The sequence below is a fragment of the Mixophyes fleayi genome, chromosome 11 (genome assembly GCF_038048845.1).
Source record: "Mixophyes fleayi isolate aMixFle1 chromosome 11, aMixFle1.hap1, whole genome shotgun sequence".
NCBI lineage: Eukaryota > Metazoa > Chordata > Amphibia > Anura > Limnodynastidae > Mixophyes > Mixophyes fleayi.
In genome coordinates this window covers 38127317-38141103 of record NC_134412.1, presented here as the reverse complement: position 1 = coordinate 38141103, position 13787 = coordinate 38127317, and the positions used below count along the sequence as shown (strand labels likewise).

General features: G+C 39.2%; 1 protein-coding gene across 4 annotated transcripts in view; it reads left to right on the top strand.

The window, feature by feature from the left end:
- RASIP1 (Ras interacting protein 1) overlaps nt 1–13787 on the top strand; it is a 59638-nt gene that overhangs the window by 28613 nt on the left and 17238 nt on the right. For all 4 annotated transcript variants that reach the window (XM_075191229.1, XM_075191228.1, XM_075191225.1 and 1 more), the window contains exon 7: nt 6988–7139. In XM_075191229.1, coding sequence (XP_075047330.1) covers nt 6988–7139 — 152 coding nt within the window. The remainder of the gene's footprint in view (nt 1–6987; nt 7140–13787) is intronic.

Sequence of the window (13787 nt, the reverse complement as noted above, 5' to 3'; positions counted from 1 at the left end):
CTTGTATCAATGTGTCTATTTAAGGGTGGGGCAATGCATCGCTGGGCCCTATAGCTAAATTTGGGTAGGGGCTTGACATTGCTGCTGTAGCCTTCCGGGCCTCCACTCTGCTCTGAAAAGAGCAATGCTGGGGTTCTTCTCAGCATGCATGGTCCAAAACATGAGTCCACCTCAGAAGAAGCATCCACTCTACTCTCTGAGCAGTATGTGTATTGCCTCGAAAGGGGGGCACACCAGCTTTGTCGGGTCTCCTCAGCCCTGGGTCCCGTTTTTCATAGAAGTCCTTGTTTAAAGGCCAAAACAGATTTCCAATATACTGGCTTGTTCCATATATGGGGTATTTGGCATATATGTTGTGCTAGGGTCAGGGTGTAGATAGGAAAGGAAGCAGGGGTGATAATATAAGCTGAATGGAAAAAGGCATATAGTAAGAAATAAATATAGTTTATCAGAAATATATTCCAAGATATGTGTGTGATTTGTGTATTTAGAGCTTTCTTTCAAATGAAAACTGAAAAGTATGAATATCGATTTGTAAAACAGTTTTGTGACACCAGTAACACATATATCTATGCTCATTTTGTACAATGCAGTGGCGCACGCAGGGGGGGTTTCTGAGTCTCTAGAAACCCCCCCTGCGCTAACCAAGTGGCCACTGTTCTATACAGCAGCCGTGGCGCCGTCAAAGAAGCTTCCGCGGCGGTGCTGTATTGTATACAGCACCGCCGCAGACGCTTCTTAGACAGCGCCGCGGCTGCTGTATAGGACAGCGCTGGCGAAACGGAGCTGCTTCTGGGTCGGCGGGGGGAAACCCCCCCCGACAATCCTCCGTGCGCCGCTGCAATGAACGCAGAAATCCCCAGCTGGACCCTAGATCAGAAAATATGATGTTTGTCCTTTATTTATATATAATATGATGCTTTCACTTTGTCCTGCTTTTCAAAGTGAATATGCATTATGTTTCAAATGTTTTATTCATTGTACTTTAAACAATTTTTTTTAGCTACTTAGCCCATCCTGTTTGTCATTTCCCTAGTGTGTCTAAAGTTCACACTATTTTTGATCCCAAGCTTTATTTATTTTTGTTTGTAGTGACCTTATTCTTATTTCATTTGATCATCCATTCTGCAAGCATTTAATACATAGTGTAAATATTTGATTAAAATGCATTGTACTGTCTTAAAAATATGCTAATTTTTGTGTGCCTGGTGCACGGCAAAATGATTTCCAATCTCCTCTCCTTCATTATACTTACCACTAGACCTGCAGCCATAATACATTTTTGGCTTGAAATCAGCAATGACTATCCATATGTAAATTTTAAATACATTATTTCATATAAGAATAGCATTCATAATTATAATTTTCAGTGGACACATCATAAAGTAAAAATCTAAAATTATTTAAACACCCTCATCTTCATAAATGAGTTGTTGTTTTAGATTGGTCACCAAAATGTTGCATAATCATGCTTAACTTTAAATACAATATTAATCATAGTTCTGTGAGTAATATGGAGCCTAAGTTGCATTGTTGTTTTATACTTTACTTTATTATTTTATTGTTGCTGATTTGTAAGGCGCTAAAGTGTCTTGCAGCATTGGACAATGGGATAAAAGAGCATACATAATACAGGAACAAACAAGAGAGACACAATACACGTAGACATGAAAATAAAGAGTAGGGTGGGTCCTGGATCCATGAGAAAGCCTATAATAACTACTACAATCTAGCAGTGCCGTAACTAGACATTTTAGTGCCCTGGGCGAGACAGGGCACCGGCGCCCCCCATCTAAGTGGGAGTGTCAATAGTCGAGTGGGCGTGGTCAACCTACTGTGGGGGCGTAGCTAGTGCTTTACAAGTTCTAAACCGCACTGAAACCCCTCCCTCCCCATTCTTCACGGTCTGGCTTTGTAAGGATCTTTATGTAATAAGCCTCCATAGAATCAAAGTACTTTAAATGCAGCTGTCACAAGCTAGCTGTATAAAAAAAATGAATTGTTTTTTTAAATAAAACTCACTGAAATAAATTAAAACATAATTGTAACGGTACCATCTGTATCACACTGCTACTTCATCCCACTGTGCCCTCCATCACAGTTTCTCCTTTATCACACCGTGCCATGGAGCCATCTTTATCACATTGTGCCCCCTTATCACCATCACACGAAATTATTATATATATATATATATATATATATATATATATATATATATATATATATATAATAATACAATACAATACATACAATATAAAGAGCCTCCTAGTGTCCGCCATACTATAAAGAGAGCATTCCTATGACCTCCATACTATACAGAGAGCATTCCTGTGACCACCATACTATACAGAGAGCATTCCTGTGACCTCCATACTATACAGAGAGCATTCCTGTGACCTCCATACTATACAGAGAGCATTCCTGTGACCTCCATACCATACAGAGAGCATTCCTGTGACCACCATACTATACAGAGAGCATTCCTATGACCTCCATACCATACAGAGAGCATTCCTATGACCACCATACTATACAGAGAGCATTCCTATGACCACCATACCATACAGAGAGCATTCCTGTGACCTCCATACCATACAGAGAGCATTCCTGTGACCTCCATACCATACAGAGAGCATTCCTGTGACCACCATACTATACAGAGAGCATTCCTATGACCACCATACCATACAGAGAGCATTCCTGTGACCTCCATACCATACAGAGAGCATTCCTGTGACCTCCATACCATACAGAGAGCATTCCTGTGACCGCCATACTATACAGAGAGCATTCCTGTGACCGCCATACTATACAGAGAGCATTCCTGTGATGGAGAAGGTGCAGAGGTTACAGCTGTATTTCGGGGGTCCAGGAGTCAGAATTGACAGGTGTCAGGGATCAGAAGGAAGGGAAACATATCTGGATAGAAACAGAGGGAACTGATATGCAGGGCAAGGAAAGGTCAATCATGGGGGCTCTGTACTGTACTGAGAGTTGGGAGGGGCACTGGAGTCATAGTTATCAGGAGCAGAGGTGAGAGTGTTGGTGGAACACAGGGCTGTCAGGAGGAGCTGGGGATGCTGGGAGGGGCAGTCCTGGAAGCAGAGAGCTGCTAACACACAGCATGTGATATAATAGACCAGTGCTTAGGGAGAGAACTAGTGATGGGTAGTTCACGAATGATTAGTTCAAATGAACTAATCTTCAAAGTGAACTAAATCATTTAGTTCACAGCTCTGGCAAAGATTAGTTCACCAGGAACTAAAACAAGTGGGAGGAGTTAGAGATAAAGCCGAGCAGCTCCAGCAGCCTCACTCACTGTCTCATTCACACTGGCTCTTTTGTTTCTATTCAGCTCTCTCATTTAATACTCATGAATCAGTACCTCTAAACTACCAAAGGTGGCACTGCTGTGCTCAGACATTGTGTGAGACTCTGGAGCTGATCACTGAGCTATGAGTCATGAGTCATTCTCCTCACCCAGGAGTTCAATAGTTCATCTAGTTCATTTCACTCTTCGAATCTTTCAAATCATTCCATTCTTCAAATCTTTCCACTCACCGAATCATTTCACTCATTTAGCTCATGAGTCACAGGATACATTCCCTTCCCTGTCAGCTCAAGACACACTGCACTGCTGAGTGCTGCATGTTATATACTGTAGTTCTGTTTACTGCACCATATATACAGGGGAGATGTATTAAACCTTCAAGAGAGATAAAGTGGAAGTGTTGCCCATAGCAACTAATCAGTTTCTGTCATTTTATAGACTCTGCTAGATAAATGACAGAAGCTGATTAGTCATAATTGCCAACATTATGTTGGCTATGTCTGGGAGTTCCTGGAGCGGGGTATTGGCGTAGGGGGCGGAGCTTTGCGAAATGCGCACAAATTTTGGCCCCGCCCCCAGTGACGTGATGCCTATTTGGGGTCTTTTTACAGCTGTAAAAATTCCCCCCTAAGGTTTGATACATCTCCCCTATATCCTGATTGCACTGATCTCAATTTTAAAAGCAAAAAAGTGACACTTTTTTTTATAATACTCTGAATTTGGGTCTTTTTCATTTGCATATTATGGAAATAAAAATGAAAATGTAATTAACTTTGCAGAGCTCAACATGTCACTACTAGTTTTTGTATAAGTGATTGCCCTTTTTAAAATATTAAAAATGATCTGACATATTAAACTTATCTGATCCTTTTAACAGGACTATAACTCATCTAATGAGATGTAGTATATATGCCTACAGTATGTGTAATAGACTAGATCTATGTCTCCAATCACTTCTCTCAGCAGTGTTCCAGAGCCAGTGATCTAACTGAACTACCTGAGCTAAATAAAATAAATGAACTACTGAGTGAAATGAGTGAAATGAACTACTGAGTGAAATGAGTGAAATAAACTACTAATTGAAATGAGTGAAATGAACTACTGAGTGAAATTAACTACTGAGTCGAATGAGTAAAATGAGCTAATCTTTTAAACTAATCTTTTGTGTGAACGAGATCAGAATGAACTAATCTTCAAAATGAACTAGATTTCCCATCACTAGAGAGAACAACTAATGGAGCTGACAGATCCCCCTCCCCCTCACTTACTTAAGGTCTGTTCTCAGCTCCCCGCAGTGTTGGCTCTTCTGCACTGACAGCATGGTGACATCATCAGTGATGCTGCAGTGACAGGGAGCCGGCGTTTTTTTTCATAGTCCTTTCATGGACCAGCCACCACACTAGCTCCTCCCCCCTCTTGCGGTATCCCCCCTCCCCCAACTCGCGCGGGGGGGCGGGTGCCGCGAGTCGGGGGAGGACCCACATGTTTTTTTTAGATTAATTTTTTTTTTAGATTTTTTTTTTTTAGATTTTTTTTTTTTTTACTATTTAACACAGAGGGGAAGGTAGCGGGCGGCTGCTGCGCCCCCTCAGACTTGCGCCCGGGGCGACGACACCGCCCGCACCACCCTAGTTACGGCTCTGCAATCTAGTATACAGTACTTTTTTTATCATCATCTTTTTTTTCCCTTTTAAACCTTTAGATTATCATTTTCACCCATTCCTGGAAAGCAAAAAGTGGTTAGGTTATTGGACATTTTATTACATGTTATATGAGAATATTTGTCTTGAAAGTGGGTGATATTTTCACAGATGTCACTATTATACATCTATCCAATTATACATGTGAATTTATATTTTTTAACAGTAGAATAAAAAATCTGCTTGAATTAAATTAGTTTAGCTCCAATGCTTTCCTAGTCCTAGTTTTTGAAATCTTTAATGGGCAACACTCAAAATTAATGTAGTTTAAATAAAATTATTATGCTGGATTTTGCAACTTTCTCATTTACCTACAAACTAGAAATTGGAAGGTTGGGAGGTATGCCTTAGGTGCAAAGTAAAAGTTTAGTGACAGGTATAAAAAAAAATTTTTTTTTTAGCTTTGTAAAAATATATTTCCTGAAGGAGGACTTTATGTCTGATATCTGCTTGAAACTTTTGCAACATTTTTAACAATGACAACGTATCTCTCAATGGCTGCAAGAATGTCAGTACTTAACAATCTACCTGACCAATGGTAACAACAGTGTTTTTCCGATATTTAAGCAGGCAATTTCAGGAAGAATCCATATTTCAAGTATCATTAGTTATTTTATTAAGTTGAAGTAATCAGCATAATGATTTCAATTAGACAAAATCGTATTTCAGTGGATTTACCACAACACAGAGTATTTATTTTCCTAGAATTCAGAATCCTGGTAATAAAATATTCACATTAATTAATTTAGTATTAATATACATTTTTCTCATCTACACTAATTAATATATTTAATGTTTTATTATGCCCATTATCTTTTTTTTTCTTTTTTAAATTCTTTGTTTCTTATTTCTCTTCCCTAAAGGGGACATGCTGCATCTCAAAATAGCAGCACCTGAGAGGGGGGGTGCAAAAGTTGTCATCTTCTGTTAGGACATGCTGGGCGGATCAAGGGTGATCCCTTGGAGTGTGCCCACTTGCTAATGGGCACAATCTTTACTTGGGGTTGTATTCCCATGCAATAATGAGATTTTATTTTGCAGGATAAGATATTGAAATTAAATTACAGGGTGATGGCACATTTGCATGGACCATTCCTTGGTTAGTGAGAGGCTTCAGGTTATTAAGTGTTCAGTAGGTCTTTAGTAGGGAGTTATCCTATATGTTCAATTGGATAACTTTGATTTCAACCTGGTACATTTGATGTAAATAAGTGCTTTGCATTTATATGCACAGAAATGCCATGGAAAAAAAAAATCAAACATACATAACACCGTCCTAATGTTCCCTCACTCCCATGCTTAATTTAATGTAGAAATGAGGCACAAATAAGTAGTCTTTTAAGAGAAAAATTTAAATGTTTAATCTAGAGGAGGGAAATCCTGAAGTAGAAGTAGGTTTGACTGTGCAGTAACGTCTTTGTATATTTACATTTTGATTTGCACCCACAGTGCAGCAAAAGTTGGCACATCCCTGTTTTATGGGGCAATTTCCTAAAAGCGAAATGTGGAAGTTTACATTAAGTGCTTGGTGTAAAATTGGCAAGTTTCAATAAAACTACAGATCCAAATATTTTGTGGTTAGTATGTGACCATTATTGTCTTTTCGTAGATAACATTTTCTAAAACACTTGCCTGGATCATAAGCATTGGCAGATTTAATAATGGGCAGCTTTTTAGTTGTGAATGTCTATGTGAAGGTTTACATTAAATGTATTATTTACCATTGCTTGCGTGCTTAAGTGACCTAATGTAAGGACAACAATGATTGTTTTAAATAAACTCAGTATATTAGTTAATGTTGTTTTGAGTGTAAAGGCTTTTACAAGTCTGCATACTGATGAAAAGCGGATCTCCTGTCCTGAAAATGTATTCTTGCTGGAAGATTATTTTGTTGGTGGATTAATTAGCTGAGCTACTTGCTAAAAGTGATAACAACCTTTTTCTTGATGATTCTAGTCAGCAGGACAGAAATTTTACGAGCACACTAGGGATTGAAGATGTGGCTTCCGACCTCCGGCCTTTAATGTTGTGGATGGCAAACTCTATGGAGCTTCTCAACTTTGTCCAGCAAAAAATCCTAGACATGGAAAAGGAATGGGAGTCAGAAGGTAAACCAGAACAATTAGTATACATTTTCGATATCACTTAAAGGAAACCCCTTTACTATAATACATTTATATATACTATATCAATGAATCTGTATAATTTAACATAATATATGGGTAAAAATGTAAGTGTTTATCTAATTTTGGTAGCCTATTCCCCCAAATTTTTATTTTTCTCAACTACAATGTTTCAAGGGTAGACTTAACCATTATTTCCAGCTTTTTCATTCATAATGGTTTACACAACAGACCAGTTATTCGTTGGAATTACTCTTCTGGAGTAGTTTACTTGAACAGTGGATTCCAGTATTCATTTGTACTGACAACCTCTCCTGCGGACAGGATGGATCTTGTGTACTGACTGAAATATTAGCCAGCTCCTGATTAAATAGCTACTGCAATCAACCAATCAGAAGCTGTATGCCATTTTCCCATCGGATCCTCCCTTTCCTGTGATTCGTCTGTACCTCTCCAGCAGAGGTCCCTAGTATAAGTATATATGGGAATCAGCGGCTTTTTCTTCAGGTGTCAAAGAATATAATTTGTAGACTGTCTTTTCATGGTAAAGTTAATTAAAAAGGTAAAAAACCTTACCCAGAAGTGGTATCCCACATAATCAAGACCATCTGGGAACCCCCCCACACACAGAATTGACCTCTCAAATCTTTACAGTGCCCCACAGATTAGCTGCTCTCCACTGTTCTCTCCATTCCATATTGAATCCCTGAACACCATATATCCTGCCCAATATATGTCAGATGTACCCTATCACTGTTAAACATATATGATTCTCCTCCAAATAGATTTCATAGGAATTACAACCAGGTCATTGCCTGAAATGTAAATTACCAGGATGTTGACACCACTTCCTCCCATTTCATGCCCAGTATGCCTAATCATACTGCCTCATTGCTGGCAAATCCCAACTGACTCCCATCTGGTCTGACCCAATGAGCTGGCCTGAGAACATATGAGTGTACCACAATTCACAGCAGACACAGAACAGGATCTGAAACAGAATAAAAACAATGCAAATATAGTACATATTATAATTTCTCTTTATTGTCCACTATTATCCCATCTGCACGGGAACCACTGCAAACACACCTCCCTCTCCAGGTTTCTCACTGCCATTGTTACTCCTCATTGCTTGGCCTAATTGACTCTCCAGTTGGAATTCATCCTCCTAGCTCTGTTCTTCTTCAGGGTTGTCTAGGGCTCTTCCTTTCTCCGATCTATGGGGCCTGGCATAGCCACAGCACATGCAAGGATTTGTATTGGCCCGCCTCCCTACCAGAGTCATACTTGCTTGGCAGGTACTCCCTACAAGGGGTTCTCTGAATGCTACACAAGGCCTGCAGAGGGAGTGAGGGACTCAGATGCTCTAGCAGCCAATGTAGTAGGGGATTTTATTACTGTAGGCCTTATAGCCATCGTTATTGCCATGTCGTTTAAAAGGTTGGCGGGGTTGACATTGTCATGGTAATAAGTACCACCGGTAGTGTAGGACTCAGATTGTGGTCTGCAAACACAAATATTGTGGAGTGTAGTTGGGCCAATGCTTCCTCACTGTCACACAGGTTGTTTTTAATCTCTCCACTAGCACTTAAAACCTACTATATATACCATCATGACCCCCCTAGACACACACCCTATTAACTTTCACATTTATTCCTACCCCAGTCATATTTCCCTTCCACAAATCCTGTTCCAGGGTCCGCTTTATAAACAACATTTAAAAATGACTTATTAAACAAATTGTTTTTTTGTACCCAAAGAAAAATCACAGCTTTGTAAATCGTTGTACAAAATATGTATAGATAATTTAGCCTTAGCTATTACTTTATATATTTACATTTTTAAACTATAATTACAAATCAGTGTTATGTACATATGTAATAATCAACTTTGTATTTTAGATTTCATTGGTCTTATTTCCAACTGTATTTATATGCAAAATGTTATGCTTTGATTTAATATATATGTTTTGCATAATACTATTAGGAAAAATTATTGAAAAAAATAACTATTTCCTGAATTTAGGCCTGGGTACAGGAATAAGAAAGGTAATAAAAACATATAATCAACCTTTTTCTAACAGTAATTTAGTGTAACACCCTGTCACTGAGTGCATAGGTTAGCCAGTGCACCTCCATCTCTAACCCTAGCTAGCTCCAGGGTGTGGATGTAGATTACCAAAGGGTTCCTGCCTATGCATGTTTTTCAACAAAACCTCTTTGAAGGTGTTAGGACACAGGCGTCGTAACTTACGATGCAGTACAAACTGATATCTTAATGATTTGGGCGACCATTTCTATAAAAGAAAAGTCTCTATATACCCTCCTCTTCAGTCCAGTGCAATACTTTGAGTTGTAACTTACACTAAAATAAGTATGTACAGCTATTTTCTCACTCCAGCATATTTAATCATCCCTACTTTGCTGCGTCAGTATCACTGGGGCTATTATACATGATATCTGTGTCCTCTCTACCCCTCCTGAGATTCTCACACTCACTAGTGTCCTCTTGCAGCCTCTTTATATACAGCCACGCTGTGAGGTAATATCTCCCTCAAATCTGTCTCATTTCACCAACATTCTCTCAGTCATGATGTTCCCTGACCCCCTGTAGCAATAGGCCATGGAATAGCTCCTAAATTTGCCTGGAGATCCCAGGACCTCTTCCCCTCCCCCTTAATTTCTGGTCCCTCTCAGTCTCTTCCTTCCCACACACTTCCCTTCAACTCATATTAAGCTACCTGGGGGTAAATGTATCATACCCCGGTTTTGTCAACTCCCGCGAGATCGGTGTCTTCGCAGCTTAAATTTAAAGCGGCGCTGCCTTGTAAAGGGAAGTTTCCCTTTACAAGGCAGCGCCGCTTTAAATTTAAGCTGCGAAGACGCCGATCTCCCGTGAGTTCAGAAAACCGGGGTATGATACATTTACCCCCTGGTGTCTCTCCTCTCGATCCTAGTGCTTGGGACATACATTGAGTCACTGGGAGGTATGAACAACAACGCCAGAGGGTGTATTACTCTAGTGTCAGGGTTTTTAATGCTGGGTGCATTGGTTTGACAGCAGTTGTAGCTGTCAGTCCTTTTGGATAGCAGTCTTTCGGTTGGAAGTAGAGCTGGTGATGTCAAGGAATAAGGCGTGGCAGAATAATGACAGCATAACAGACAGGGATGGAATAACATTACACAATAATAACAATAATGTGCTAGACAGAGTACTAGCATGGCCTAGAAATGAAGATAATAAGGGATTACAGGACAGATACTTGTAACTGTAGGAAGAAATGGAGTGAAAACAATTAGGAAGACAGCAGGCTCCCTGGGGAGAGAAATGTAAATAAAAGAGAAAAGTGAATAAAGAAAACAGAAAGGGAGAGAGGAAACTGGAGAAAGGCTGCAGCAGTACAGTTTAGGTAAGGAACTGATAGGTGAAAGGAATCAAGGGCACTGAGAAGGCTGAAAAGGAAAATAAACTGGGAGCTGTATAGGGAAGGTACAGAGAAGTAAAACAAACTACCCTCTCTAAGAGGTTATAAACCTCGCCTCTGATGGGAATAGTTTAACTACCAAGTAAACAGTTAGAAGACTGTTGGAAAGCAGAAGAGTGACATATATTTAAAATGTTATGATACACAAGTCACAACTGTGACTTGTGATGCAAACAACTCAAAGAGATCAATACTTACTTTGGTTGGATTTTCGCACTCAATGCAGAAGTGGAATTAACCTATTGGTACAAAAACTAATAATGTAACAAAAATAAATAAATTTTGACAGGTTATTATATTGAATACAAATACTAATGCAGTCAGTTCTACAAAAGGAAATAATGTATTTAAAAAAAACCCAATATTTGTATTTACCATATATAGCATATTAAGTAGAACACCTCCACATCTATTGTTTACCCCTTTATAATGAAATATATTATATTTCCTGCATAGTCCGCCTGTCTTTTAAGACAAAGCTATGCCGAAAACTTGATACAGACATGTATGTTTTTGTGTGTGTGTGTGTGTGTGTGTGTGTGTGTGTGTGTGTTTATGTGCATGTGTATGTGTACACAAAAATGTATATCTTATGCAAAAAAACAGACACATGTCGAACTCTAAATGAGCCCCTGAACCGCCCCTGAGCCCCCTGGTCTGTTGAAGTGCAAATTACCTGTTATCTAAGTTATTTGTCTAAAATCTGAAAGAAAGAGTTAAACCCAACACAGCCATAAATGGAGAGTTAAACTATTTACATTATTATCTGAGTTTAGAAAATGGACTAAAAGCTAAAAAAAAAATGTATAGTGCTGCAAAACGAAGAAAATATAATATAAAATGTAATGAAATACAAACCCATACTTTTTTCCTCTTTAAAAGTCATCGCCATCATCATCTATTTATTTATATAGCGCAACTAATTCCGCAGCGCTGTACAGAGAACTCACTCACATCAGTCCCTGCCCCATTGGAGCTTACAATCTAAATACCGTAACTTACACACACATACCAAGAGAGACTAAGGGCAATTTAATAGCAGCCAATTAACCTATCAGTATGTTTTTGGAGTGTGGGAGGAAACCGGAGCACCCGGAGGAAACCCACGCAAACACGGAGAGAACATACACACTCCACACAAAAAAAGTCTAATAGGAATCTTTCTTCTTGCAGTAGTCTAAACAGAAATGACAAATAAGTAATTGATATTATATAGCCCAGTAGTGGAAGTGGTGTTGTATATGGTGTTATGTCATATCATCACTTCTGCTATTACCTTCATTGTAAAACTATCAAATTCCATTCATTTACATTCCCATTACATTTTTCATACCTTCTAAATTTCCAAAGCGCCACTTCTAAATTTCCACTTTGATCACTGATATAGCCACAACGCAATTTAATTAATCATATGGAGGCGCCAATACACAAGTAGCCAATCAGAAGTATCTAGATAGTGGCACATCATCATCACGTGTCTTTATACCAGGCCACAAATACTGCAAAGGATAGCCTAATCTTCCTAAGAGGCTTATCTGGGACATATTCAGTTCTATTATGGTGTCTCTCCAGAGGTGTGCTACATTTGCGCAAACACCCTTACTGTACTTAAGTTATAATTGCTTGACCCCATTCAGCCTTGCCAGTGTGAGGAGACGCACGTTTATTTTGTTATGCACATGCAGTACAGAAATGTGTATATGTACTCCACCAAAAATTGAAGTATGTTCAATTCTAAATGAGGCCCTGTACGGAGGAAATTTAATATGTGGTACAGTAGCATTAACAATGGCTTGACACTTGTCAGTGTATTGTCACTGTTATCTGTAGCCTGTGCTGAATAGTTTTGGCTAATTCCGTCTACTAAACTGGGGACATATGCACAATTTTGTACATCATCTAGCAAGACTGTGTCTGTCTCCTCCACTCTGCATTCTGCTGCACTTAGTAGGAGCCACGCTAGTGAGAAGACACAGAAGGAACACCTCTTATTCTATTACCAAAAGTCTGATCATATCATGGATACCTATGTGCCAAACAGATTATCTGTGTATTCTGCTAGGAATACCCTTATTCACCAACATGCTACTCCACAATTCATGACCTTTTGCCTCACCAATCCATGTATATATTAATCATACTTGCCGCCTTCTTGAAGTCGGCGTCCGGGAGGTGGGCATGCGGGGGTGGGGCTCATCCAATTGTGTTATTTTGGCACTGTCCTTGTGATGTAATAATGCAAACACATTATTTTACAGCAAGGGTCGCGATTCCCGGAGAATCGCTGCATTTTGGATCTAATTTTGCCCACTTCACTAGGAAGTGGGCAGATGTGGGAGACTGCCGTACTCTCCTGGGAGTCCGGGAGAGTTGGCAACTATGATATTAATGAGGTGCAAAAACAGGCACATAGCATAAATCAGGAAGAAACACCTTTTCCACTGCACCCCAGAATTTATCCACATTTGTAAATGACCCTGTGTGATAATATGCCCACTTGTCTATTTTTCACTATGTGTTAATATGTCTGGTTCTAATGTTCAGGCAATAACTACATTAATTGGTTTTACAAATGCATTCAGTTATTAATTCAGCCAAGTCATTTAAGGTGGAAAATAAGATGCAAAAAATACAACCAGGATATTAACACATTGAGACGAGTTAGGTTGGCAAGAATACCTTATGGTAGAAAAATGTGACCGTATAAACATAGATAGCAGTAATATGGAGGTATCTTTTACTGAGACTCTATTTTTTATATTAAGGCTGTAATAACATAGTAAATGAGTGTATAATAATACAACAGATACTTCACAATCCACCATCACCATGACAAACAGTCCGGGGTTGCCATCAGGGGGTTACTATAGTAAGGGGCGCAGACTCACAAGGAGGCCCGTCACCTGCCAATAATATTGATTATGTAAGAAATTCACTCTCTCCATTTATCTTCTTCATGTTTCTGTCCTGAAATAGGAGAGAATTTGGGACTTTTAATTGGTTTGAAGAGCTGTGGGGTTGGCCAGGAAACTAAAATGAGACAAATCTTGAAATGTAGTCATTTCTGTTTCCCTACTAAAGCGGAGGTAGATGGGGGAGGGAGGATGTCTTAGAAGAAAATAGTTTTTACTGAAACGATTTATAGTGAA